The following is a 27425-nucleotide window of genomic DNA, read 5'->3' on the forward strand; positions in this document are numbered from 1 at the left end:
TTCACTTTGTGCTTCTTCAGTTCACAAATCGATTGTTCTGCGGCTCACTGGCAGGAGAGGACACGTTAACAGGCTCGTCAATGTAGGCCGGCTCTCCTGGTCCACACTTATTGCAGGCCGTGACCTTGAACAGGTACTCTTTGCCTTCAATCACATCGGTGACTGTCATCTCCAGATCTTGGATGCCTGAGGCCGCCTGACAAAGGATGAGAGAGGACGGCTCAGTACGGTGCGGTCCGGTCGACTGAGATATCGTTCGAAGCATCGTACCTTGACCCAGGTCTTGCGGGAGACCTCTCGTTTCTCCACCTGATAGCCCATCAGAGGACTTCCTCCGTCGTGCTCTGGAGGATCCCAGCTCAGGTGAACGTGCTGGCGGGTCACTTCCAGAACCTTAAAGTCCTTTGGTGCACTCGGCGCGGCTGCAATGTGCAAGTGAAAAAATAAAACCTTAGTACAGATGCATTTTGTCCGGCTGTGACACACAAAGCCTCTGCTGTTCCCTACCAATGACATTGACTTCGATCTCTCCCGAGACAGACGAAACGTCGTTCTCCAGCTGCAGGGTGTAGGCGCCTTTGTCCGGACGGACGCTGGGAGTCACCATGAGCTCCGCAAACGTGGACCTGGTGGTCACCGTGACGCGGTCATCGGCACTGCTCAGCTCAGTCTCCCCGAATGTCCACTTTGCGATGGGGACGGGATATCCGGTGATGGGGACTCGGATGGTGAGCGGATTTGGAACGATCACCTCCAGGCCGTCTTTGAAGCCACTCAGGTCCATGGTAGGTGGGGCTGGAGAGGAGAGGGAACCGAGTGATGTCAGCCGAGGTGGCGATCAACTCTGAGAACTACAACGGCAGCCCATCCCACTCACTGTGCGGGTCGTCGGCCAGCAGAGGTCCGATGACGTTGGATGGATCCGAGATGCCGGCGGCGTTTTCAGCGAACGCTCGATAGTTGTAGTATGTTCCACATTTGAGTCCAGACACCTGAAATCAAACATAGAACATGAAACTGATATCACATAAGGGAATCACAGAATTTGGCGTCTGCTCCTTGACACGGCACCTTGTAGAAGAGGTCGGGGCAGAGGCGGGTGTTGCAGCGGAGCCACTTGTCAGTTCCGTCCTCACAGCGCTCCAGAATGTATCCGGTAATCATGCTCCCGCCGTTACTGAGCGGTGTCTCCCAGCTCAGCTGCACCGAGTTCTTGTTCTGGTTCTGCCAGACCAGGTTTTGAGGCGGGCTGGGAGGCTCTGTTGGTGGCACGGCGAGTCCAATGTAAATGTAACACCGCATTCACACTTGACAACTTTTAGTTCCAGCCAGCTGGATTCACCCGAGGGCGTTACAGTTAACAAACAAAAGTGTTCAAAAATAAAAGCTAACAGAAAAGCAAGAAACTGGAAGTGAGGCAAAACAGTCCAAGTCAAATAAAAGTGTAGAACTACTAAGAAAGTTGTCTAGGCTCGGACTCACCGATAGCGTCCATAATCTTGACGGGATAGGTGGCGGCACTGGGCTTTCCGACGCCGGCTTTGTTCTCTGCCTTGACTCTGAAGATGTACTCTTTGTTCTCAATGACGTCATTGATGACGACGCTCAGTTCATCGGCCTTGGTCACCTGGACCGGCAACCATTTGACGGACGTCCTGTCACGGAGCTCCACAATGTAGCAGGTGATGGGTGAGCCGCCGTCATACTGGGGCGGTTCCCAGGTCAAGGTGCAACCAAACTTGGAGACGTTCCCCACCGTCACATTCCGAGGGGGATCGGGAACGTCTGATGGCCGCGAGAGAAACAAGACTCAAAAACTCGACAAGGAAGGAGGGAATGCAATGTGTCGACTTTGCCCGGGAATGACCCTGATACCCGAAAGAAACTGAAAAGCATGATTGAAATGTAGACAGTGGGAATGGAAGGTGGAACACTCCAGAAATGGGCAGCATGGACGTGCTCACGTGCAAGCTTTCTCAAATTCAGAACTTTGGATGGATAACAGGCCCCATATTGTCTTGACAGAAAGTGCAATATAAAATCAAATATCAAATTGCGATAAGTGGAATTTGGGTAACGTTGCCATTATTGGACGAAGGAATGTTCTGCAGACGTCAAGTGATTGCCTTACCATACTTGTTCTTGGCCTGGACGGGTTTGTCCGTCTCTACAAGGGGTCCACTGCCAACTCTGTTTCGGGCGTAGACCCTGAATAGGTACATGGAGTCCTTCTGGAGTCCGGTCACGGTGTACTCCGGACTCTGGGCGTGCTCCGTAGCCAGCGTCCAGGTCTTGCGTTTGACGTCTCGCCTCTCCACCACATACTCAATGACTTTGCTTCCGCCGTCGTTTTCCGGTTCGTCCCACGCCAAACTGACTTCTCCGTCAGCGGTGTCCACAACCTGCAGGTTCCGCACGGGCCCCGGGACATCTGGGTCCAGACAGACAGAGATTTCAGTTGCGATGTGATCGGTGGATCACGACTCTAACTCTCGGGACATTTGCTTTGTGTGAAATAACTGAACGAGAAAGCGTCCTCTGTTAGGTAAGCTAGCTTCATGACCATCGTGTCTGTTACAAACGCACGGTGTCGGTGTTTCTTGCTGGTTACCGAGCCCCGGAAAATCGTACCAATGACAGCCAGGTTGATGAAAGCTTCACCCTCTCCATGTTTGTTCTTGACGATGACCTTGTAGCGACCCTCATCAGACTTTCTGGGGTCCTTCATCCGGTACTCTGTGCAGTCGGAAGAAGTGTAGATGCTATCCTGGGATAAACTTGAAGTGCCGTACAGCCAGTCGGCCTTGGCTTGAGGGAAGGCGCTGTAGGGAACCGTCATGACCAGGGGCTTCCCCGCGTCAGTGACGTAGTTTTGGTCTGTGGTCTTGATCTGGGGCGCCGCTGCAGGGGCAAGACCGGGAGAAGCCGTGAGAACAAAAAGTCAGATAGAAGGGCTCATCCAAGCAACGCAACTGGGAGAAGGGAGGTTTCGATCCGCTTGGCTCTCCTGAGCCACGGTTGCGTCACATTCATACTTGGTGGCTTTGTGATGTCAGATTGGCATTCACGCCTGTGTTGTGCGCTAATTGTTTACCAGCTTACCCGCCAGCTCCAGCTTGGCTTTGGCATCTTTGTCCTTGGCCACCACTCTGTACTCGCCCTGGTCTCGAGGGCGGATCTCGCAGACCTGCAGCCTGTGCACTTTGCCTTCGCTCATCATCTGGTATTTGTCTCCCTGCACAATGGTCATGTTGTTCCTCAACCAGGTGACTTCAACTCTGTCTTTGTTGAGCTCCACCTCGAACATTATGTCCGAGCCGGGCGGCTCAGACACGTCCTGCGGCGGCCTGACAATCTCCACCGGGATCTCTGCGATCCACAAAGTCAGAGGTGAGATATTTGCGCAGGTCGGAAGAAGTTGCGGCGAAGCGTGGCCCAGCCATCTCACCTTCCACGAAGAGCCTGGCTCTGGATCGCTTGTCGTCGACACCGCACGCATACTCGCGCTCGTCGTCTAGTCGGCACACTTTGATGCGCAAGTAGCACATATTCCCGTCTTTTTCAAACGTGTATCTGGGAGAAGACAGGAGTTGTTTTAGTGAGGGCACTTTGTGTTGGAAATGTGCGCCAATGCTACAGAGCTGCAGCTGAACTGTCAAATGTGAGACTTGCTATATCCTGGATGAGGGATTTTAGAGGGAACATTTGGAAATGGAACAGCTGCAAGTTGGCAAGCCACAATTTGCGACGCGGACAGTTTGGCTTGCCCTGTACAACCCGTGTTATCAAGGAAAAGTCTTTCAAGGGTCTCATTACAAATGAGTACATAAAAAAGCTTTGGAAAATGTGATTTTGGAATGGAAGCTTGATAAGCAATATGGAGTTAAAAAATGGAAATTAAGATCGATCATATTTTGCTTTTAAAAACAACAAAAAAAGAACACGCTGAAAGGTTTGTTGTTGGAATAGTTTGAGTCAGTCAAAAATATGTGAAAATTAGAGGATGTTGATTTTGGCCAATCACTTTCTAAAAATCAGCACCTGGGTCCTTCTCTGATCTCGCGTCCGTCCCTGTACCACTTGACCTCGGCCTTCTCTTTGGTCAGCTTGCAGGAGAACTCGGCGTCCTCGAACTCGGTAATGGTCTGGTCCTTCAAGTGCATGGCAAAGTCGGCTGGCGACTCGCTGATGATCAGCTCGGCCGTGGACTTGTCGTCGCAGGCCACCACCGTGTACTCGCCCTCGTCCGCCAGCGTGCAGTCCTTGATGGTCAACGTGTGCTTGTCTTTGTCCACCCGGTAGACCAGCCGCTTGCTGAAGACAACCTCCTCGCCGGCCTTGATCCACTTCAGAGTGACGTTGTGGCGGTTGACCTTGCAAAAGAAGCTGACCGTCTTCTTCTCCTGTGTGTCCACATCCTCCAGAGGAACCACAATCCTCAAACGTTCCTCTGAGGACACAAACATCAGACGCTGCGCTAAGATCCAGGTAACATTGTTCAGAATCATTTTCAGGAATGCTAACATGCTAACAGCTGCTACGCTAACCTAGAGCAAGAATGGCCAACTGTTGCTAAGCTAGCATCGATAGCAAACTGATTACCCTGTACAGCTTTCTCTAAAAATGCTAACACCATTGCAGCTGCTATGCTAAAATGGTAACACGGCGGGATTGGAAACCGAGTACCAATCGTCCCACACAGAACAGCATTACAACTTTTTCTGCATCCAGGGACCATTCCTAACAAAATATTCTACCATGCTAATGGAAATTATGATGGAAGGCCCGCAAGGCGGACTCACCTTTGACAACAAGTGTGCAGGAGCTCTTGACCTGCTCTCCTCTGTGATTGCTGAGATGGACGCTGTAATCGGCTTGGTCATCCTGCTGCGCATCTCGAATCCTCAGCGAGAAGATGTTGTCCCGCTGGAGCATCACGTACTTGCTGCTTTCAAAAATGGTCTCGTCGTTCTTCAGCCACTTGACCTTGGCACCCTCGTTGTTCACCTCACAAATAAGGACCACCTCCTGGCCTTCGTTGGCCTCCGTGTCTTTTAGCGCCGTGATGATCTTCAGTTTTTCTGCAGGTCAGCGAGTGACATGGAAATTAGCCTTGGGTTCAGATGCGTTCATGTAGCCAGGGCTTTTCCTGCTCATCAACTTTGGTGGCGGATGGCTGCTTCCACCAAGTTACCATTATCTGACCAGCATCTTTTTCAGCTGCCATTGTGGTCTGACCCCATATCGCACCTGCCTGGATTTGGGCCCGGAGGAACCCTAGCGGTGTCACTTACCGTGTACAGTGAGCTGGGCGCTGGCTCTGGTGGCTCCGATCAAGACCACGTATTTGCACTCGTCGCTGAGCTCGCAGTTCTTGATGACCAAAGTCCTTCTCTTTCCATCACTGACCATATGGTACTTGTCCCCGCCCTCCAGCTCCTTGTCGTCCTTTTGCCATTTGACCTCATAGGTCTCTTTGGACACAGTACAGGTGAACTCGGCCTTTTCGCCTTCTACCACCTCCACGCTGCGAGGCCTGGAGAGAAACTCGGCCGCCAGTTCTAAAATAGCAGGCGAGAAAGACCAGTTGGGAGCGGACAAGACCAGTTGGAAAACGTAAATCAAGGAGCTTGGTTGCAGAATGAATGAAATTCCCAAGTAGGATATATAGGTATATATTATTATTTTTTTCGGGAGGGGGGGGGGGGGGGAAGCAGCCGCTAGATGAGAGGTAGCAGTGTGTGTACCATTAATCCTGAGGTTTCCTGAGGTTCTGACCCTGGGACTGAGCCTGCAGTTGTACTCTCCGGCATCAGGAATCTTCAGGTCCTGAATAAGGAGGATTCTCCTCCTGCCGTCCACAATGTGGTCATAGCGGCCGCCCTCCGGCAACTCTTCCTCACCCTTGTACCAGGTGACGTCAGCGTCGGCTTTGGAGACTTCGCAGATGAGTTTCACTGTGTCGGTCTCGGTTCCCTCCACGTCGGACAGGTTCTTGGTGAACCTGGCCTCCTCCTCTGTGAGAGACCACCACCAGTTTGAGTCACACGGCATCACTCGTTCTTATATTCTGCCGGTGCGGTCAACACTCGGGCCTTCTCCCGACTGTATTTGGACGCTTCTCATTGACGGTGGTACATGTAGCTTTTTTGAGGCGGTATTGGTGTGAAATGTTTGACACACACTGAACCTAGCTAGCATCACTCTTCTTACCGATAACAGTCAGCATTCCGGAGGTCTTGGCGGTTTTAGCGTCGCACTCGTACTCGGCTTCATCATCCATCACCGACTTGTGGACAACGAGGACGTGTTGGCGTCCCTGAGCAATGATTTCGTACTTCTTCCCTTTTCGGATTTCACTTCCGTCCTTGAACCAGCAAACCTGCGAAGAGGAAGGAGGGGGTGAGACAATGGTTTGACTACAAATAAACGTGAACGGGCATGACGATGAGGGCACCAAGGCAACCAAACTCACCTTCACATTCTCTCGGGATACTTCACACTCAAACCTGGCAGATTCCTTCTCTTGCACTTCCAAGTCATGGAGCGGCTTGGAAAACTCCACGCGGAGAGCTGTGGGTAGAGACACCGATGTCAGTCTGAGGGATTCACAAAAGTCTGTCTCCAGATAGTCAGTGAGACCGCCTCAATTTTAAATTCAAGCTCAGTGGCCTAGTGGTAGGGTGTCCACCCTGAGACTGGAAGGTTGCGGGTTCAAACCCCAGCCGGGTCATACCAAAGACTATAACAAATGGGACCCATTGCCTCCCTGCTTGGCACTCAGCATTAAGGGTTGGAAATGGGGGGTTAGATGACCAAATGATTCCCGAGCGCGGCACCGCTGCTCCCTACTGCTCCCCTCTCCCCTAGGGGATGGATCAAAATCACACGGGGATGGGTTAAATGCAGAGGACAAATTTCACCACACCCAGATGTGTGTGTGACAATCATTGGGACTTTGACTTTGTGAATATATCCTCGTAAACCCTGGGGAGACCCTTTTCTTTAGTGGTGGAACTAGAACAAGAATGTCAGTTCATGGGGACTACCTGACTTCCAATGTAAAAGAGAGAACAGGAAGTGAGGCTGTACTAAGTTCATTTCTTGAAACTGGTTCCCATAGGTGTTTCTCATGTAGTGGGTGTTGGTACTCACGTTCTACGTTTAGGAAGCATGAAGTCTTGAATTCTTTGGCAGCACAGGAGTAGGTCCTGGAGTCATCCAAGGCGCATCCATGGACGAGCAGCGTCCTTTTGCATCCGTCTACGAGCATCTCGTACTTTTTGGTCTTGCGGATCTCCTGTCCGTCTCTGAACCACTGCACCTCGCCATTGGGCCGAGAGACTTCACACTCCAGAGTGGCGGTGACCTCCTCCTCCACTGTCTGGTCTTCCAGTGGCTTGGTGAACTCCACCGGTGGCTCTGCAAAACCACAACAAACCGCTTTTGAGTATCAAGCCGGGACAGTCCGGCTAGCGATCATCTCGGACGTCCCACCTTTGACGATGAGTCTAGCTTCGGTCTGGCAGTCTTTGGTGGTGAGCCGAACATGTCCTGCTTCATGCAGATGAACGTCCCTCAGGGTCATACTGTGGACTTTACCCTCCGACTTCAGTACCACCTGCAGTTCAGTGACAAGCTCAGTCTCGATCCTTGAATGCTGCCCGTAATGATGGTCAGCACATCCCAAAACCAACTGCAACAGGATAAACAGGAAGTGGAGTCGGCAGGCGGCCAGCGGCATACTCACTCGGTCGCTGGGCTCCAGCTTGACGCCCTCCAGGAACCACTCCACGGGGACGTCCTCGTAAGACACTTCACACTCGAAGGTGGCCGTCTCGCCGGCCGTCACCGTCACGTCGCTCAGCGGCCGCGTCAGGCTCACCACTCGGGCTTTGGAGCAAGGAGAAGACATTTGGCGTGAGAGGCAGTACCGCAGTCTCCCCCCCAAAAAAAACGAGTCTCTGGGAAAAGTCGTTGGGGCAGCTGCGAGACGCCCGCAGTACAACTGCCAGTGGCGCCCAGCACCAGGGGGGCTCTGCTCATTAGCGTATGAGCCAGGTCACATCCCGGCCCGGCCAATCGGTGGCGGGAAAGTGGGCCCGTTAAGGCCTGCAAAACACACACAGTTTCACCTTTGACACGGAGCTGAGCGGATGATTTTGCATTGGCAGCGGCAAAGTCTACTCCTCCCGCCATGTCCATGCGGCAGTTGAAGAGGATCAAGGTGTGCCTGACGCCTTCCTCCTTGATCTCCACATCCTGAAGGACAAGAAGAGGTAGGCGTGTTCGCATGACGGCGCTCGCAAGAAAAGACGCTGGCGAAGGGGGAGGAAAAGCTCACAGTGGACGGATGAAGTGTCTCGCCTATCAACTTCCAGGTGGCGTGAAGGTCCGCCTCTGAGATTTCGGTTTCAAACTTGGCCGTCTCGGTCTCAGTGACTTCCACGCTGTAGAGTGGACGCATCACCTTGATGTCGCGCTCTGCGTCGCATGGACAGATGCTAGCGTTAGTATAAAGGCTGTGGCAAGATTAACTGGAGAGAGCAGAACTGGGCGGGACCACCTAACCTCTAATCTCCCATTGAGGAACTTTGCCCTCTACAGTTGTGCGAAAGAAATTTGAGACGGCAATGTTCAAGCAGGAGTGGCGTTACAGAGGCGCAGAAGAACCTCTAAAGAGAGTTTGAGCCTCCGCAAAACACACCTAAGCACTGTCGGCTGTCTTTAGAAAGCAAATCCTATCTGACGGAATAAAGTGGAGACTATGTGGACACTGAGATTTGAGATGACCACTCCAGAGATTCAGGTCCCAAATCGCGAGACTCCGGCACAAGGATTACCTTCGATGTTGAGCTGGGCTGTGGTTCTGTCAGTGGCACAGTCACACGTGAAGGCTCCCTTATCGCTCTTGGACACCTTGCGGATGACCAGCATGCGCTTCCTGCCGTCGGACTGCATCACAATGTTCTTGGAAGCAAAGATTTCCTTGCCGTCTTTGAACCAGCGGACCTCGCCGGAAGCTTTGCTCAACTCACAGGACAGCACCACTTCGTCCTTTTCGATAGCGCTGTAGTTTTGGAGCTTGAGCGTAAAGTAGAGGTCGCCCTCTGCAAGAGGTGAGGGTCACGGTGTTAATGCGCAAACATGATTTGCTGGCTGACGAGCGCAGGAGTCAGCAGGCGCTTACAAAGATTCCGGGTTCGCATACTAACCCAGCACAGTGAGCATGGCCTCAGACGTCTTGTCCATGGCTTCTACTTTGATTAGGGACGTGTCATCAATAGAGACCTCCTTGAAGGCCAGTGTGTGGACGCGACCGTCCTCTGACATGTGCACCACCTTGCTGGGGTGCACGCGTGCGCCACTTTTGTACCAAACCACCGGGATGTTTTCGTGGGAGAGTTCCACACTGAACTCGGCCGTTTCGCGCTCTTTCACCGTCACGTCCTTGATGGGTTTGAGAAACTCCAGGCGGATACCTGACGGACAGAGACTGTGTTCACACTGTGGCTGAGGAATACCTGCCCAAATCCCGAGTAGTCCGGGGACATCGACATGAAATCTGCACGCTTCCAGAGCACAAATCCTGTTTAGCAGGATTTGTGCTCTGGGCGAGACCACATGGACAAAAGTATTTGAGCTTGACATCATACCAAGACATTTTGCACAACTGTAACAGTTTGGGCAAATTCCTGTTCTGCAAAGCTTGGCACGCTTTGTGCTCGGGAGAGTGTGGTGTAGAAGAACAAGCTACGGCGTGACAAGCCTTTGAAAGTCTTTCAAATTAAGGCCAAGTGGCGTGCCTTCATGCACCTGTAGAACCTTCTGCGGCGCTCTAAACTTTGTCAGCCAGCACGCAAGCTGTGGCCTCAATTCATTTGGTGAGAAAAATACATCTGGTTAGCACGTCCACCCGCTTTGACGTGGGCTACCTTCAATGATCAGCTTCCCTGATGTTCTCTTATCTTCGGCCTCAAACAGGTACTTGGCTTCATCTTCATATCTGGCGGATTTGACAACAAGAGAGTGTTTGTTTCCGTCTCGCAGCAGCTGATATTTGTCATCGCTCATCAGTTCCTGAGAGCCTTTGAACCAACGGAAGCTTTTGGGTTCTCTGGACACCTCCAGCTCAAACTTGGCATCGTCCTTTTCAAAGACGCGCACGTCAGCCAGCGGCGTGATGAAAGAAACGGGAATCTCTGTTGATTGATAGCGAGACAATTAATGCCGGCTCGAGGGCCCCGTTGGCGAGGGGGAAGCCAACGCTCACCCTTGACTTTCAGATTGGCTGAGCACTTGGCGTCAGCGGCGCTAAACGAAACCTCGCCGGTCTGAGGCACCTTGCAGTTGTAGAACACCAGAGTGTGCTTGGCTCCATCCTCCACCATCTCCACATCCTGTAGATGCCGATGCACTTTTCAATGCTAAGATCAGGGTCACCAGACCACCGTTTCACACAAAGACACACAGACACACAGAGCGGAAGATCTAGGGGTGCGCATACGGGAGATGGACTTAAGACTTGGCCGTTGAGTTTCCACTGGCTGTGGACGTCGTCCTCGCTCAGCTCCACCTCGAAGCGAGCCGTCTCCCCCTCAAACACCTCCACGCCGTACACCGGCCGCATCACTCGGATATGGCGGGCTATCGTTGAAGAAAGGCCACAACTTAACGACTAACTTGCGAGAAGGTGAAAGCATGATGAAGATGGCGATGAAGCAGAAGATGGCATAGCGCACGAGCCGCGGGATTTACCGGGAGGAAAGTGACAGCAAATTGCTGCCTTTACCTTCAATGTGAAGGCTTGCTGTCGTCTTGTCCGTCCCGCAGTCACACACGTACTGTCCTTTGTCTATGTCGGCCACTTTCCTGATGAGCAGCGTTCTGCGCTTGCCCTCGGCCTTGATGGCGACCACTTTGGAAGCCTTCACCTCTTCTTCATTGTGGTACCAAAGCACCTTAACATCTTTGTTGAGCTCACATTCCAGGGCCACCTTGTCCTTCTCCACTGCTGTGTAGTCCTGCAGCTTGACCGTGAAGTACGCGTCTCCCTCTGAAAGGGTGCAATCGGACAAGGGTGACACAAAAGCGACAAGACAGAGACACAAAGACGGCAGACGAGGATGCCCGCCTGGGCCCCGGATGGACAGCCAAAGAGAGCAAGAGTTACCTATGACGGTTAAGTTCGCCATGGAGGAGACTCCTTTGGCCTCAGCCTTGATCTGGCAAGTGTCATCCAGAGTCACGTCCTTGATCTCCAGGACGTGACGCTTTCCATCCACGTGCTTTAGCACCGTTCGGCTGGGATGGACTTTGACGTCGTTCCTGTACCAGGTCACCGGAATATCTTCATGGGAGAGCTCCAGCTCAAAGCAAACTATGCTGCCCTCCTTCACCGTTTGGTCTTTGAGCGGCGAAGTCAGTTTGAGCCTGATGCCTACAACCGCAGCGTCAAAGTCATTAAGACACTGAGCGCTGGCTGCATGGAGTGTCGGCGGCGCAAAGCCATGCGTCCCCCGCTTACCCTCCACAATGAGTCTCGCCTTGGACTCTTTGCCCAAAACCTCAATCCTGTATTCGTCCTCGTCGTCAAACTCGCAGCAATTGATGATGAGCAAGTGCTTCTTGCCATCGGCAATGATGTCATACTTGGTGTCTGGCGTGATTATTTCGCTTCCCCTGTACCACATGGCCGTGGGGGCATCTCTGGTAATGGCACATTCAAACTTGCCCTGTTTCTTTTCAGGCACACTTACGTCCTTGAGTGGTACGACAAAGTCCATTGGGATTTCTGAAGAATGTCAGAATGTGACAGGCACGCACATCAAACATCAAACGACAGTGACAACGGTGAACAGCAGACACAAAGGTGCCCTTCTATCACCTCATACACTGCAGACATCGCTCAATGCGTTTTCAGACCATGAAGAATGACAAACACCAGTCCAAAGAAAAATAACAAGAAGAGGGATGTTTGGAGGAGCGGGCGGGGGTCCCGAGTCTTCCATTGTTAGAGCTAGCGTACGCACGCCAAACCTAGCAATGACGTCCTACATGGACCTGAATTGATTTGATTCCTGCCTTTAGATCTGTACTGAATAAACTGAGACTGAATAAAAAAAGTCCATGTTTGAAAAAGACCATTGCGATCCAAGACGCTGTAAGCACGTGCTTACCTTTCACGGTGAGCATTGCGCTCGTGACAGCGTTCAACGCTTGGTAGGACACCTCGCCCGACTGATCCACTTGACACTTCTTAAGCTTCAGTTGGCGCACGCCACGCTCCATTTGGATGTCGCAGGTCTACGGGAGGAAGAGAGTTACTTGAGCCAAAACTCCATACAGGGCAAAAGGTAGAACAAGTCATACCGGGGATCTAGTCAGAGGCTCCCCTTTAAGCTTCCATTGTCCTGGAATGTCATCCTCAGATATTTCTGTCTCAAAGGCAGCATCTTCCTTCTCGAACACCTCCACACTGGTCAGGGGCTTCAAGATTTCAGCTTCGCGCTCTGAGATCAGACACGTTATCATCGCACGAAGCAAAGAGCAAAATGTGGCAGATGAAACCCAAAATGAAGACCCCAACCTCCGAGAGTCAGTTTGGCGCTGTAGACACGACCCTCCACCTCCACCGAGTAGTCCGAAACGTCGTCGGGCTGGCAGTTCTTAATGGTCAGCGTCAGGTCCTTCCCGTCCTTGTTGATCTCCACTTTGTCGGAGGGGATCAACTCCTTGTCTCCTTTGAGCCATTTCCAGTTGGGAGTGTCCTTGAACAGCAGGCCTTTAAACGTGGCGCTTGCCTTGGGTTTCACATGCTGGTCCCTCAGAGGCTTTACGAGCCAATCCTTGATGACCTCTGTTTTACCCAGAGCAGACCGTCAGTGTATGGAGATGGCCGGGCTTGAGGACCAAGTGGAAAACACTCACCCGTCACTTTGACGTTTGTCGACGTCTTCAACTCAGTCTGGTTGGCCACTTCGCAGGAGTAGCAACCAGCATCCTCCTCAATGGTGTTTTGAATGGTCACAGCGTGCGCCAGCCCAATGATGTTGATCTGGATCTTGTTTTCCTGCTTCTTCAGGACCTCGTCGTTCTTCTTCCAGATGACATCTCTCTCCTTGTTCAGCTCGCAGGACAGGTAGAGCGGCTGACCCTTCACAGCCGACATCTCCGGCTCCAACTCCTTGATCCATTTTACAGGGAGCTCTGAAAATTAGAAAGACAAATTCAGGTGAGGTCCTGACAGTACAGCATCTAGCCTACGCTCAAAGACCTACTCAGAACAGGATGACCACGAAGGAGCAACTACGCACCTTCGACAATGAGCTTGGCGGTACAGCTGATCTCCTTGCCGGCGTTCTTGGCGACGCAAGTGTATTCTCCAGTGTCCGACAGCTGCACGTCTTTAACCATCATCTTACGGTCCTTGCCGTCTGAGGTGAACTTGTGTTTGGGGCTCTCGCGCAGGTTGCCGCCATCCTTCATCCACGAGGTGACGGCGGTGGACGGCGACACCTGGCACTCAAAGATGGCCGCAGAGCCGATGGACTCGGCCTCCTGCAGCACAATGTCCTCCAGCTTCTTGATGAACTTGAGCGGCACCGCTTTGAGTTTGAATCCTCCAAAAGGCTCCTCCGGAGGTGTAGGAGCGCCTCGTCCAGCAGGTCTGAGACCACGTCCCCTGCCTTCACCGGGCGATGGCGTCAGCTTGGCTGAAAGACAAATGAAAATGAAATTAAATTTCAGAAAAACCAGATGTTTCCGAGCGAATTTCGTCAGATGTCTCACGTTTGAAGCCTCTTCCTCTTGCCCTTCCTGCTTCCTCTGCCGGCTGTCCCTCTGTTCAAAAAGACAAAGCTATGAGCTGCTTGCAAACAGCATCTACTCTTAAACAATTGTGGAATGAAGGTGGAGAAATGAGCGTGAATGCGTGTCGTGCTATGTTAATCAGAGAAAGTACAGGAATGACATGAAGATGACGACGACAACACCCAAGTGGACGGGAATGACATCACAACGTAACCAGTGAGGTTGAGAACCACCAAACACAGGTGAGCGGTGTGAAGATGGAGGCATGACCATGGCAATGAGTTGATTATTCGGTGCATGAAGGATGGCTCTGTCGCAGGTGGTTCCGGGGCTCTGACGTCTCACCTCTCCTGGTCGCCCCCGGCACCTCCAGAGCGCCCTCCTCCTCCTCCCCTTCACCTTCCCAGTCTTCATCAGGAACCAGTTCCCAGCCCCAGGCCTCTTCGTCTTCTGGCTCTGCCTCCTCGTCCAGCCTGAGGTCCTCCTCAAACACCTCCTCTTCTGGCTGAGTCTCTACTTTTCTCATCTCGACCGCTCCGGGAGAAATTTCCTTGACGAGGGGAATCGTTTCCTTGGGAGGCTTTGTCGCATCGAGATCTTCCGGCGAGGGCGTTTTGGGTACTTTCTTAAGAGTGGCTGCATCTGGGGAGTCCTTGGGTGAAACTGTTTTGGGAGTTTTTCTGAGTTTATAGGGAGCAGGAATCCCTTCAGTTTCTTTGGTCTTCTCAACTTTGGGCGATGGTGTCTTTTTCAGCTGAATCTTCTTGATTTGCTCCACAGGTGTCAAAGCAACTTCTTTCTGATCCTTGGCCTTGGCTGTGACTCCCTTTCTGAGCTTCAGTGCTTTAGGCTCCTCTGAAACTTGATCGGCTTTCTTCAAAGGAGATGGCACTCGAGAGGGAGTCTTTTTTGCTGGAAGTGGCACAGGGTCTTTCTTCTTCTCCAGTTTTTCCTCCTCCGCTTGAGGGGTCTCAGGTTTCTTTGGTGTAGCAACTGGTACTTTCATTTCGGGTTCACCCACAGTCACAACACGGTCCTCTGTTGGCCCCTTCTCTTCAACGGCTGACGGTTTCTTCTCTGGTTCAATAGCTTGGTTCAAAGGCCGAGAGAACGGCTTCGGAGCCACCTTCTCTGGCGCTGGCTCAGGCTGCCCTGTTGGGGTTTTCTTGACCTTTACTGGTGCTTTAGCTTCTTCCTCCTCCTCCGATTTTTCCTCGGGTACTCTCGTTAGCACCTTTGCTGAGAGCTCCTTTACCTCTGTTGGTATTTTCTGAGGGATCTTTTGTGGTTCCTCTGCCTCAGTCTCCCTGGGAGGCCTGGCTCCCACAGTGTCTCTGTCAGGTGTGTCCTTGGCTTTCTCCCGCTCCTTGGCGACTTGAATCGGCTTCTCAAAGGGTTTTAGTTTGACCACTTCTTGTTCCACTTTATCGGAAGGCAGTTTTTTCACTTTTTTCAAGGCAGCAGCAGCCGCAGGAGGAGCTGCCTCCTCCTCCTGAGTTTTGGCTGATTTCTTCCGCAAAACCGCTTGCTCTGGTCTGTCATCTTTTAGAGTTTCTTTTTGACGGCTCCATTTAGGCTCAAGGTCTTCTTTTTCTAATTCTTGTTTTGGCTTTGGAATTTCCTGCTTTTTCTCCACCTCTGCTTTGTCTCTCGGTATCCTCTCCTCTTCAGAACTCCTGCTTGTAACCGTAATCTCGACAGCACGCTCTTCATGCACCAGCTGGATTATGTCAATTTGCGTGGTTCTGGTGGCCTCTCCGAGTTTCTGCTCCTTCTCAGCCTCTTTAGGTGACACCGACGGAATCTTCTTGAGCTGCACCTTTTCCAGCCCCTGCTCCACTTCTTCCCTCGTGACCGGAGTGGCTTTCCTGAGAGTCGAAAGCTCAAATATCCCTGTCTCCTCCGTGGGAACTTTACCTTTTTTTAGCCGAGCTGGTTCTGAGGCAGCACAGGTTCAAGTTACCAGAAACCGATACAGACAAACAACACAGCAGACAATAGACACAAAGACCGAGTAGAAACAAGTGAATGTGTCACGATGGGAGCGTCGTTCCTACCTTTCTTGACTCCTGCTGGTGCTTGAACTGGTCCCTTGGTTTCATCTAAAGGTTGAAACGGTTGTTATCAGTTATATTTTTGTGGAAATTGTTGGACCTTACAGGCCTGGGTAAAAGCATTCGAGACCTCAACGATGCATTGAGTCATAAACAAGAAAACAAAGACCCTCCCTGACAAACTACCTGTCACGGGGGCCACTTTCACAGATTTTTCTTCTGCCACAACCTTCACGGTGGGATCTTCAGCCTTCACAAGCGGCTTGACCGCTTCAGAATTGACAAACAAATCAAAAGAGGGGGGGGGGGGATATGTTGCAGTGAAAAGAGTTGAGAAGGTGTTTGGTCCGAAGAGCCGTCACAGGAGCATTGCGTCTCGGCTACCTGGCTTGGACCGTGCTTCTTGCAGCTGCTCAACATCATCTGGCATTTTGACTTCAACTGGTGTCGGTGCTTGGCGATCTTCGAGTACACGGTCAACAGAAAGATTTGCATGTTGCCCAGAGTCGACCTCAGAAGGCTGTCAAAATTGTGCGCAAGAGTGACATTCAAAGAAGTTGCTACCTTTTGGTGGAATCACAGGCTTGGCTACCAGTTCCTTGACCGGCGGTCGCAATTCCTCCATCGTAGCTTGGAAAGTAAATCAAAAGACAGTCAGAGCGTCCGTGCAGGCGACGCCAAGGATAACGAGCACACGGACAGACAGACAGACAGAGACGGAAGAGGTTAATGTGCACGGTTTGAAACAGGGTGTGATGCAAGACGTGGTGGATGGAGAAGAAAGAGGCGGCATTGAAATGCCTGTTGGTGCCTGAAGAAAATGTGACTGCCGACGTGCTGGACTCGTGTTCAAAGTCACACAAACACGTGCTCGTGACACGCCACACGCTTCTCTTGATACCTCTGCGGACCGTTTGAGACCAAAGCTCGTGTTGGCCGCTGCTCTCGGCCTGCGGGGGAGCCGGCTCTTGTTCATCTGTTACTGAAGGTTCTTGGGCCGAAGCCATCAAACTAATCTCACCTTTTGCTGAATCAACTTTTCCTTGCATTTTGCACTCTGGCTTTGCAAAATTAGGACGCTCTCTGCTGGGTGTCCCTCCCTCTCTAATCATTTCTCTCTGACATTCATCCATAACAGGTGACTTCCTTTCCATCTGCTGCTTCAGTTCTGCTTGTGTCAAGCTCTGAGGATGGTCCGTTGTGAGTGTGTCTGGAGCTCTATGTTTCACCTGCTGATGTCTGGGTGAATCCTTTGTGACACGAATGTCGTCAGCCTCCTGTGACATATGAGCTTTCAACGTGGCAACATCCGGTACTTCAGTGAAAGTCACGGCACAATCAAAAGGATTCTCAGCCATGTCTGAAATGTGCTCATATCCTCGTGCTCTTTGGGGGACCTGGGACTTGAGGACTTCTGCTTGATTGTCTGCAGCTTCCACATCTGTTGAAGGTTTTCTGTCCATTTTTACAGGTTGTCTTTCTGAAACATGACCATGTTGACCCTGAACCACGGAGGCATCTGCACACACATCTTCCACAGAAATGTGTTTGGCTTTGCTTAAACTTTTTCTTTTCTCTTTAAGGGATTTGGATCTGAATTTGAGTGAGGGTTCGGCAGCAGCTCCTTCCTTTACCGAGTTCTTGACTGATTTGGAAGCATCAGCCTCTTCTCGTGTCTCAGTTTTTATCGTTTGCATTTTTGGAGACACTGCGGATTGGACTTCAGCGGTTGTCAGGAGTAAAGGACTTGTCAGCGCTTTTCTGGTTCTATCATGAGACTTTTCCGCATACTCAACTCCCTTTCTCTCTTTTTCATGTCCTGTGTCGTCTTCAACTGTTACGATCTTAGCTGAAGCAGGCCCTCCAGTTCTCGCCAGATCTTGTGTTATTTCAAAAACCTCTCTCTCTTCTCGACTGGCCTGAAGTTCCTTCCCAATGGCAGTAGGGCTTGTTAATCTCTGCAAAGCTTCTGATTTGATGCCTGCATCGTGAACAACTCCAGATGGAGGAGTCGCCAGCTCCATCACAGCCGCCCTACTTTCCAGTAGACCATTGCTTTCTTCTTGGACTCTGTGAGACTGGGATCCCCTAAGTTGGACCGCACTCAGATCAGCCTTGGATTTCTTGGAGCTTCTTGTTTCTGCAGAGGAACACCGTTGGCTGTTTTGGCTTTCATCCAGAATTCTTCTATCAGTCCAGGCTTCTTGCTCTGGCGGAACTGGACAGACTTGGTTCGGTCTTATTTTAGGTGAAACAAAGCTCTTTGTTCCATGTCGTCCCTGTCTTTGTTTCTTTCCTACATGTTGAGCTGCTTGTATTCCTTCCTCAAGTATTGAGGCCACCTCTTCAGACATCTCCAGTCCATCAGACTCCTTTGACGTTTTTGCAACAACGGATTCAGGGTCTTCTCCTGCAGGTGGCTTCGCAAAAGGGCCATCGGCCTCTTGTCGTTCTGTTTTCAACTCTTGTATCCGAGGGTGAAGAACTTCTTTCGTTAGCTCTTGAGACTTTTTAACATCAAGGCTCCGTTCTTCCCCTGGAGCCATCGCCACGGGGGCCTGGTTAGAGGTGATGACATCACTCGCAGCTGACAGCCGACAGTCTTCCCGGCAGGTGGTCGGATCTGTGAGAACTGCTGACTCTGCTGACTGACACAGCTCCGATTCAATCCCTGCCTTGCTTTGGTACTCGACATGAGAAGTGGGTTTCCTCGCAAGCCTGCCGGCCAAGAGACCCGATGGCGCTTTTTCGGGTGTTGAATCGTCAAGCATGACGAGGGGCGATGCTTTAATCTGTTGAGCGTGGAGAAATGCAGAATTTAACTCCTGGGCAGTCACCTCTGTAGTATGAGGAAGATTGATGTTTAGTTGCTGTGCTTCTGAGGTGGGTTCCTCCGGGTGTTTGCTTAATATTGTCTGTCTTTCAAGATCTTTACTTGACACACCAGCCATCAATTTATAGGAGTCACTCGTGCTAAGCTTTGGTTGAGTTAACTCATCCTGGACTTTGTCATGGTGAAACATCTCCAACATAACTTCCTTTACAGCGGCTGTGAACTTCACGCTGGCATCTTCTAAGCCCCCCGCTGTGGATACTACGAGACGGTTGGACGCGACTAACTTCCTCTCAGGTCCTTCTGAGCTCTCCCAGTTCTCCCCTCCATGTTCAGCCTGTTTTGAAATTTTTTGAGACTGACGGTCTGCAACTTGAACACTTTCTTCTGATAAAACATCATTGCCAGTTCCTTGCTTTGCCTCCTTTTCATTACTGTACCTGCTCCGTTTCTGAGGTTCTTCATCTAACTGCGTGTCGCTGACTGTCACTTTCACATCTTGCCTCACGACTGCCAGGGTCGCTTCAACTTTGGGCTTGTCTTGTCTGATTGTGTCTGTCTCACTGGTTGCCTGTGAAGTTTTCATCTCAAACCTGACTCCTGAACCCTGGGTGAACGTTCTTTGAAGGCTCGGCCTCTCGGAACCGTCAGTAACAGATTTGCATGCCCTGGCTCTCGAGATCGCTTCAATCTGGTCAATGTGCTCTTCTGCCCGGATGTCCAAGGCTTCCCCAGACAGGAAGCCGCTCCTTTGATTTCTTCCCTCAGACGCTTAAGTGGTGGGAATGGTGACACGAAAGCGCCATTAGGCGGCGCCAAGAGATTAGGAGCAGACAACAGACAGACAGACATCTCAGTTAAAGGGTACAGAAAAGACAAGAGGGCAGACGCGCTGCTGTTCTACCTCTTTGGCTTTCTTTCTCCAGCTTCTCAATGGCGGAGAACCTGTCAGCTTCTTTAACAAAATGCAAGAGGTTAAAATTCAGAGGAAAAAAAGAATGGGGGAAAAAGAGAGATGCGGGTGAGACTTGAGTCGATATCCCCCGGGTGTACCTCTGGCAGCAGCTGCGTCTTCTTGCTCTTGGCTTCTTCTTAACGTTTGAATCTGAAGCCCGGAGTCTTCCTTTGGGCTTTGGCCACGACGGAGGGCTTGCCAAAACGGGATCTCGGACCCCGAGACCTCTGCTTCTGCTTTCGGCGGCTCGTCAATCGATCGAAGACTCTCTTCTTGCCTTTTCTCAGCTTCTCGTTGACGTCCTGCTGAACGTTCATCTTTGGCTTCAGCTTTATCTGATCCAAGCTCTTCCGGACTGCGGCTTCTTTTGTCTCGCGCTAGAGACGCAATGCGGTCTTTGAGAGCCGTTTCCAGTTTCACCCTGGAGACCTCCTCGGATTCTCTCCAGATGATATCCTGGCTTTCTTTCTTGACTGCCAAAGCACGCTTCTGGTGTTTTCTTTGGTTGCTAACTTCTTGGTTGGCGTCCCGGTCATTCTCAAGCTCTTGCGGTTTCTCCGCTACGGCAGCAGTCTCCTTCCCATCAGTCGCAGACATCTCGCCTCTATGCTCAGAATGTTTCAGGCGGGTTTCCGTTAAGGAAATCTTCAAGGCCTTCTGCTCCGAGACTCGGGCATGGTCTCGTGGCTCGGCCTCGTAAGAGCGAGCTTCCTCGATGAGAAAGGCCGTCTCTGTGGAGTGAGGTGGCTGCTCAAGCCCGCTCGACCTCGCTGAGGCACCAAGAGGCGTCATATGGCGGCGCCAAGAAGTGACGACAAAACACAAAGACAATCGAATGTGAGACGAGGACAAAAACAAGACGTTAGATGCTTGGAGGGCTGCTTTGAAGCGGTCTCTCTGCTGGTACCGGTACCTTTTTCGAGGAGAGACACTTTCTCCTCTGGTTCAATCACCAATGTTGGCATCTTGACAACCTTCTGAGTTTCTAAATCTTCAACTTTGTCATCCGAGACGTTTGCCGAGCAGAAGAAAAAGAAGAGATGAGAGAGTCAATTAGACAAACAAGCGGGCACAAACAAGAAGTGAGACTGCAAGAGCTGTTCAAAGAGCCCAACACACGGCAGTTCTTCAAAATGTGCATGCAAAACGAAGGAAGAAGAAGAAGAAGATGGATGATGAGGAAGAATACAAGAAGGTTTTGTCTCCCCTGTACCTGTGGCAGAATCTGCGGCTACTTCAAGCCCTGAGAAGATTGGCTCCTTCTCAGGTGTCGAGAGAGAAATCCTGGCATCTTGAGATGCTCTCTGGGGAGCCTGAACAGGCTTTTGTTCAACAACTCTGTTTTCTAGCAGCCATTGTGGAAGCTTCTCACTGTACTTTTCAACCAGGACTTCTTCCACCTTTTTCTGGGTTGGCTTTTTCTCAGACATCTCCTCTGGTACTCCTTCATGGTTTTGAGCAAGAAACTTCCCTGCTACTTTCTCAGGAAGCTTCCGTGGTGCTTTCTGAGGTTTAGCGGGAAGTTTCTCTGGCACTTTATCCGTATGTTTCCTTGGTACTTGCTGACTGTTATCAGGAAGTGTTTCTGCTACTCTGCTAGTGGGTCCAACTGCTACTTGCTGGGCTTTTTCAGTAAGTTTGTGATCAGGTACTTTCTGAGGTCTATCAAGATGTTGCTCTGGTACATCCTCTGATACATTTTTGGGCTTATCAGGACGTTTGCCTGCCACATTTTCATGCATTTTATTTGTAAGGTTCTCTGCTGTTTTTTCATGTTTCTCTGGTTTGTCATGAAGCTCCTGTGGTACCGTCTCAGTTTCATCAGGAAACTTCTTGAGTATTGTTTCAGGAAGCTTCTCTGGTATTTTCCCAGGAAGCTTCTCTGGTATTTGCTCAGGAGCCTTCTGTGGTATTCCCTCAAGAAGTTTCTCTGGTATTTTCTCATGAGGCTTCCCCGGTATTTTCTTTGGAGGTTTCTCTGGAATCTTCTCAGGAAGCTTCTCTGGTATTTTCTCAGGAAGCTTCTCTGGTATTTTCTTCGGTTTTCTCTGTATTTTCTTAGGAGACTTCTCTGATATTTTCTCAGGAAGCTTCTCTGGTATTTTCTCAGGAAGCTGCTCTGGTATTTGCTCAGGAAGCTTCTCTGGTATTTGCTCAGGAGCCTTCTGTAGTATTCTCTCAGGAGGCTTCTCTGGTATTATCTCAGGAAGCTTCTCTGGTATTTTCTCAGGAAGCTTCTCTGGTATTTTCTTAGGAGGCTTCTCTGATATTTTCTCAGGAAGCTTCTCTGCTTTTTTCTCAGGAAGCTTCTGTGGTATTTGCTCAGGAGGCTTCTGTGGTATTTTCTCAGAAGGCTTCTCTGGTATTTTCTCAGGAAGCTTCTCTGGTATTTTCTCAGGAGGCTTCTCTGGTATTTTCTCCGGAAGCTTCTCTGGTATTTGCTCAGGAAGCTTCCCTGGTATTTTCTCAGGTTTATCGTGCAATGTTGCTACTAGTTTCTGGAGTGACTTATCATCGAGCTTCACTGGCACTTTTTCTTGTGTTTCCTCAGAAAGTTTCTGGGGCACTTTCTCATGAGGTTTATAATGAAGCTTGTCCGGTACTCTATCCGGAGGCTTCTCCAGTAGGCTCTTATCTGGCGGTGTTGTCGGTTTGTCGTGTCGCCTCTCCGGGGCTTTCTGTACAGTCATTTTCTCATGTGGTTTGTCACGAAGCTTCTCTGGTGTTTTCTCAAGAATTGTCTGTGGCACTTTGGCACGCGGTTTATCAGAGAGCTTCTCCGATACAGGGAACCTCTCTGGTTCTTTCTCGCCTGTGGTTTCAGAAAGGCGCTCTGCGACGGTGTCACGCGGTTTATCGAGAATCTCGTCCGGTACTTTCTCGGGAGCTTTGTCAAGCTTCTCTGGTACTTCGTCTGCTTTCTCGAGTGTTTTCTTGGGAGGCCTCTCAGCTTTATCTTGGAGTTTCCCTTGTACTTTCTCAGGTTGCTTATGGGGACATTTTGCGTGACTGTTCTCAGGTTTATCATGAAGCTTTTCTGGGATATGATGGGTTTTCTGGCAAAGCCTCTCTGGTACATCAGGATGCTGCCCTGGAAATTCATCAGTTTTATCAAAGAGATTTCCTGCCACTTGGAGCACTACTTCATGGGGCTTCTCAAGAAGCTTTGCTCCATTCTCTGGTATAGCAGGAAGCTTCCTTGGCACTTGATCAGGCATACGGTGAAGCTTGGGCGCTGCTTCACGGCTCATACTAAGAAGCGCCGCTGCCTCGTTTTCCGCTACTTTCTCAAGTTGTTTCTCAGGTTTATCGCAAAGCCTCTCAGATACTTTGTCTGGGTCTTCATCACAAATGGCTGCAGATACTTTGTCTTCACGTGTATCGAGAAGCCTCTCGGGTACTTTTTCAGTTGTACCAGAAAGTATCCCGTGCAGTGCATGGGGTTTACCGTTCAACTTCTCTGGTATTTCATCAGCCTTACCAAGAATCTTCTGGGCGTTTTTTTCAGGTACTTTTTCAGCTTGATGGTGAAGGCTGTCTGATTCTTTCTCTGGTACACCAGCAAGCTTTTTTCCTGGTACTTTATGAAGTTTATCACCAAACGTCTCAGGTACATTGTCAGCCTTGTCAGGCAGCATCTTTGCCACCTTTTCTGGCCCTTTATCTGGACTTTTCTCTAATATTTTCTCCCGGCTTATTTCCTGGAGTGAGTCTGGTGGAACGACAACCTCACGGGACATCTTCTGAGGTTGTCCATGCGGCGCGTGGCGGTCTCGGAGTAAGAGGTCAGCTTTCCCAGCTTGGAGAGTTTTGAGACAATAACATGCAGACAACATAAAGAGCAGAACAATGCGCTCGGGCACACAAAGTTTACACGGTGTTGTTACACGTGCAAAACAGAAGCCTTTGAGCACGACCGAGCCAGGCTGGGCCGGCTCGACCCGTAGGGCAGTTGCAGCGCTCCCTGTTGCTCTGGTGACAGAGGTGAGTACAAACATCCAAATACCTCTTTGTGGTTCTGCCGGCTCTTCTTTGGGAGGAAGCACACCAGTCTCAGCTTTCTTGGCCACTTTCGGTTCATCTACTATCTTCTCTGCCACAGGAACTTGGAAGGATACCAAAGCCATTAGCGTCACAAAATGACCGAGAGCAGAACATGTGTGAAGAAGTGTAGAAGTGTAGAAGATCGATGAAGTAAACAAGCACAAAAGAATATGAGCAACAAGCACAAAAAGAAAAAACACAAAGCATGAGGAAACATTCATTGGGAGCCAAATGTGTCATGTTGAAAAAGAAACAAAGAGTGAAGAACGGATGATGAACCACACGGGAACGTGAAGAAGCAACAAATTGTGCCAGAGGAACAACACTACCAGACCAAAGAATTACATATGATGAGCCGCAGGTGAACAATCTGAACCACAGATGGGGGAGCAAGCACGAAGAACAAATTATAGAACAAACAACATGAAGGTGTGAAGAACCGCAGGTACAAAACAAACAGACAAACAACAGGACTAACTAACTATGGATTTGAACAATTCAATAACTACACGTGAAGAACCACATGAAGAAGACAACATGATGAAGCACACATGACGTCAAGAAGAGTATAAGATTGAGATCTTGGCACTTAGGCTTCAGATACCTCGGGTGAGCTTCTTGAGCGTTACTTCCTCTCTGGAAGGCTTCTGAAGCTCTGCAGCAGCCTCCTTCTTCGCTGGCTTCTCTGGCACTTGGAGACAAGATCTCAGTCAATATGTACACCGAATCGATGAAAGAATTGAAACCTTCTCACCACTTTGTGATTCAAGAAGATAAGGGACAGCCCAAGGCTAGAAGATGTCTACCTTTTGTGGAAGGTTCCCTTGGTTCTTTGGCCTTTGGCGGTTCTACTTTGGTCACCGTGGGCTCTGCGACTTCAGCTTTTTTCACCACAGGCTCCAGTTTGGAGGGTTTCGGTGCCTCCACGGGCTTCACTTTAGGCACTTGTGGAATCTCCACAGGCTCTTGTTTGGATACCACTACAGGCTCAGGTCCAGTTTCTACCGCAAGCTCTGGTGTGAGTGCTTTGGGCTCCACGATGGGCTCTGCTTTGGCTGGTTTAGATACCGCTACAGGCGCTGCTTCGGGCACCACCACTGGCTCTGCTTTTGGCACTTCAGGTTTGGACTTGATCTGAACAGGTTCTGGTTTTGGCTCCTCGGAGACTTAAAGTAATACATTTGACACTCAAAGATGAGCTTTCACTCGAAGAAACGAACACACAGACAAACACATGCACAAAGAACGTCCAGAGAAGAAGGCAGAAAGTACCTGTGGGTGACGGTGCGGTCGGCTTCTTCAACGGCACAGGCTTGCCCTCCAGTTCTGGCTCAGGCTTTGCAAGCGGCTTGAGTTTGGGCTCTGGCTTTGAAAGTGGCTTGAGTTTGGGCTCTGGCTCTGGTTCCGGCTTTGCAACCGGCTTGAGTCTGGGCTCTGGCAGTTTGACCTTGGGCTCCGGCTCGAGCTCCTGCTCGGGCTTCACCACCGGCTTGAGTTTGGGCGCCGGCTCGAGCTCAGGCTCCGGTTTGGGCTTCACCGCCGGTTTGAGTTTAAGCTTTGGTTCAGGCTCGGGCTCAGGCTCCACTTTGGGCTTCATCGCCGGTTTGACTTTAAGCTTTGGTTCAGGCTGGGGCTCAGGCTTTGCCACCTGCTTGACTTTAGGCTCCTGCTCGGGCTTTGCCACTTGCTTGACTTTGAGCCCGGGCTCCAGCTCAGGCTTCACCACCAGTTTGACTTCAGGTGGAACCTTTTTAGGTTCTGCCAGTGCTGGCTCATCTTGAGGGTAGGCAACACAGAAATTAGCACATAAGGGCTCAGAGAGATGTTAGCGACATACGAAGAGGGCAAAGAATAACAAGAGGTGAGAGGCAACCGGAAGCAGGCACAGGTACCTTTCTTTGGCTCCGGTTTCTTTGTAGTCCGGGGCTCTGCGACTGCCTCGGCTTCTTTCGAGACATTTAAGCACCACATTAGCGACTGATCACAGAGTCGCCATCAAAGGGAACAAACTACCTTCGACCGGGCTGACGACTTTCTTCTTCTTCGCCATTCGAACTTCTTCTGCCACTTTGGTCACTGCGACATGAACATTTCTGTCAGTCACTTGGTGTCAATGCTAAACTCACCCATCGGACGCGTAGATCGTCTCACCTTGCAGGCGCGCTGCTTTTTCCTCCTCTGCTGCCAGCTCCACTTCTTGTTCCTCCTGGACTTTGGCCACTTGGAAAAAAGGAAAGTGGAAACAAGTGAGCCAGAAGACATCAAAGAAGACACTAGTGGGTCTTCTTGGAAGCTTGTGGTACCTTTGGAAAGCACTTCCTCTCTCACTTCCACTTTCTGTCTTTCCACTGCCTCTTGGACACTAACTGCAGGAGACACATTTTGAAAGGTTCATTTTGAAATCCAGAGGGGACACATCAAGGGCACAAAATGGAAGAACCAGAGGCAGGAAGACCCTCTTGTGTGGCTAAGTCACCAAACAAAAGGTGATAACCAAAGACGACAGATTTGTGACAAACTGCGGGTGGGTCCTCCGCTACAAAAACTAAAATAGTCACTACTATTTGAAGTTGTGTTATAATTCATCACTGGACTTTACTTTTAGTTAGCACCGTGAAATTTAGGAGGCATGTCTCTCACGAGTAGACATGCAGCTTTCAAATAGCGGTTCAGGACGCTATCCGAGCGGCCCGACGTCAAACGGTTCCCACATCAGGTCTGTTGTTGTCCATAACGCGAAAATAGCCCTTGCGACATTAGGACTCCTCAGCCAGAGCGGGTCACAAATATGCAAATACGGTTTTCAGTCTTACCTTCGAGGTCCACCGATGAAGGCGCTTCAGGCTTCTCCACAGGAAAGTCTTCCACATCTACACAAAAATTCATTTCTTCATTATCAGTACCTGCATTGTGTTCAGAGATGAGTCATTGGCCAATTACACGACCGTTCAAAGATTTGGGCCCACCCAAAGAATCTCCATGAAAACTAACAAGTGTTTTCTAGGTTTTTCTAATCTTCCATTAGCCTTCTACCACAATTAGCAACCACAATGGAGCATTAGAACACTGGAGTGACGGATGGCTGCTGCAAATGGGTCTATGTAGATATTGCATTTGCAGCTAGAATAGTCATTTACCACAGTATTCCTGATTAGCTTGACGTTATCCTCGTTGGAAAATAGGGATTTTTTTTTCAAAATAAGAACATTTCTATGTGACACAAAACTTTTGAACGGTAGTGCAGGCCGTGCGTTGACAGCATGAAAAAAATCATGTCATTATCAGTCATGACAAGCTTGCGTCCATCCCCCAAACTGAGCTCAGGTTCGCCTCCCGCAGCCTGAGGCAATCCTGCTCGGACTCAAGGCTCAGCGCATGTCAACCGCTGGGGAGCCGAGCCGCTAATCGTCGTTGCGGTTAACATGGCTCGCGTGACTTCAACATGTGGGCATTGAGTCCTCGGATCAACTGTGAAAGACCAGAGTGCAGTGTTGGAAAAGGAAAGTACTTACCAAAGGGAACCGTGGCTAATTGGATCTCTGTGAAAAAGGAGGGGCGAAGAAGAAGACGATGATGTTAAGCCCAACAAGAGTGTCAATCCAAGAGTGATTCAAGGTGGTACCTTTGCCAGACAAATAGAGCTCGGCGCTGCTCTTAGCTTCGCCCCGGGGCTCCAACCTCACAATCACCGAGTACACGCCTACGTGAGAGAAGTCACGGGTCAGCG

At 50.5% G+C, this 27425-nt stretch overlaps 2 protein-coding genes and 1 long non-coding RNA gene across 3 annotated transcripts in view; 1 reads left to right on the plus strand and 2 right to left on the minus strand.

Annotated features, from left to right (window-relative positions):
* ttn.2 (titin, tandem duplicate 2) overlaps positions 1-27425 on the minus strand; it is a 160289-nt gene that overhangs the window by 79122 nt on the left and 53742 nt on the right. Inside the window, exons 82-135 of the mRNA XM_085919768.1 lie at positions 27321-27398; positions 27211-27237; positions 26512-26568; positions 26002-26064; positions 25850-25918; positions 25712-25774; positions 25591-25644; positions 24971-25474; positions 24505-24864; positions 24303-24389; positions 23661-23759; positions 20568-20651; positions 19753-20424; positions 19604-19654; positions 16431-16496; positions 16251-16328; positions 16053-16136; positions 15870-15914; positions 14158-15750; positions 13792-13842; positions 13317-13715; positions 12931-13209; positions 12590-12859; positions 12373-12512; positions 12180-12306; positions 11528-11794; positions 11174-11440; positions 10793-11056; positions 10508-10647; positions 10274-10400; positions 9936-10202; positions 9216-9482; positions 8844-9110; positions 8345-8484; positions 8136-8262; positions 7751-7893; positions 7498-7621; positions 7156-7422; positions 6476-6573; positions 6214-6382; positions 5748-6017; positions 5295-5561; positions 4803-5081; positions 4042-4450; positions 3449-3573; positions 3103-3369; positions 2632-2901; positions 2132-2431; positions 1483-1785; positions 1072-1259; positions 878-992; positions 508-795; positions 271-422; positions 49-196 (exon numbers count right to left, since the gene is read on the minus strand). Of these exons, the coding sequence (XP_085775894.1) occupies positions 49-196; positions 271-422; positions 508-795; positions 878-992; positions 1072-1259; positions 1483-1785; positions 2132-2431; positions 2632-2901; positions 3103-3369; positions 3449-3573; positions 4042-4450; positions 4803-5081; positions 5295-5561; positions 5748-6017; positions 6214-6382; positions 6476-6573; positions 7156-7422; positions 7498-7621; positions 7751-7893; positions 8136-8262; positions 8345-8484; positions 8844-9110; positions 9216-9482; positions 9936-10202; positions 10274-10400; positions 10508-10647; positions 10793-11056; positions 11174-11440; positions 11528-11794; positions 12180-12306; positions 12373-12512; positions 12590-12859; positions 12931-13209; positions 13317-13715; positions 13792-13842; positions 14158-15750; positions 15870-15914; positions 16053-16136; positions 16251-16328; positions 16431-16496; positions 19604-19654; positions 19753-20424; positions 20568-20651; positions 23661-23759; positions 24303-24389; positions 24505-24864; positions 24971-25474; positions 25591-25644; positions 25712-25774; positions 25850-25918; positions 26002-26064; positions 26512-26568; positions 27211-27237; positions 27321-27398 (11715 nt within the window). The remainder of the gene's footprint in view (positions 1-48; positions 197-270; positions 423-507; positions 796-877; positions 993-1071; positions 1260-1482; positions 1786-2131; positions 2432-2631; positions 2902-3102; positions 3370-3448; positions 3574-4041; positions 4451-4802; positions 5082-5294; positions 5562-5747; positions 6018-6213; positions 6383-6475; positions 6574-7155; positions 7423-7497; positions 7622-7750; positions 7894-8135; positions 8263-8344; positions 8485-8843; positions 9111-9215; positions 9483-9935; positions 10203-10273; positions 10401-10507; positions 10648-10792; positions 11057-11173; positions 11441-11527; positions 11795-12179; positions 12307-12372; positions 12513-12589; positions 12860-12930; positions 13210-13316; positions 13716-13791; positions 13843-14157; positions 15751-15869; positions 15915-16052; positions 16137-16250; positions 16329-16430; positions 16497-19603; positions 19655-19752; positions 20425-20567; positions 20652-23660; positions 23760-24302; positions 24390-24504; positions 24865-24970; positions 25475-25590; positions 25645-25711; positions 25775-25849; positions 25919-26001; positions 26065-26511; positions 26569-27210; positions 27238-27320; positions 27399-27425) is intronic.
* LOC147051466 (uncharacterized) lies at positions 3122-13834 on the plus strand. Its single transcript, XR_015067229.1, has 3 exons — positions 3122-3390; positions 4303-4488; positions 13085-13834. It is a non-coding gene; the product is annotated as an uncharacterized LOC147051466 (long non-coding RNA).
* Positions 20708-22872, minus strand: LOC147051467 (uncharacterized). The gene is made up of 2 exons (XM_085920727.1): positions 20868-22872; positions 20708-20751 (listed from the first exon to the last, which is right to left on the minus strand). The coding sequence occupies exons 1-2, from the start codon at positions 22870-22872 to the stop codon at positions 20708-20710; spliced, it is 2049 nt and encodes a 682-aa protein (XP_085776853.1).

The sequence above is a fragment of the Syngnathus leptorhynchus genome, chromosome 9 (assembly GCF_054491065.1).
Source record: "Syngnathus leptorhynchus isolate UIUO chromosome 9, UIUO_Slep, whole genome shotgun sequence".
Taxonomy (NCBI): domain Eukaryota; kingdom Metazoa; phylum Chordata; class Actinopteri; order Syngnathiformes; family Syngnathidae; genus Syngnathus; species Syngnathus leptorhynchus.

Excerpts from the sequence above, each read along its gene's own strand:
- LOC147051467 (XM_085920727.1), bottom strand. The coding sequence starts at position 22,872 with ATGCCTGATCAAGTGCCAAGGAAGCTTCCTGCTATACCAGAGAATGGA. Across the intron at positions 20,752-20,867 it reads AGCCGCAGATTCTGCCACAG|CTCTTGCAGTCTCACTTCTT; the intron begins GTACAGGGGAGA and ends CTCTTTGAACAG.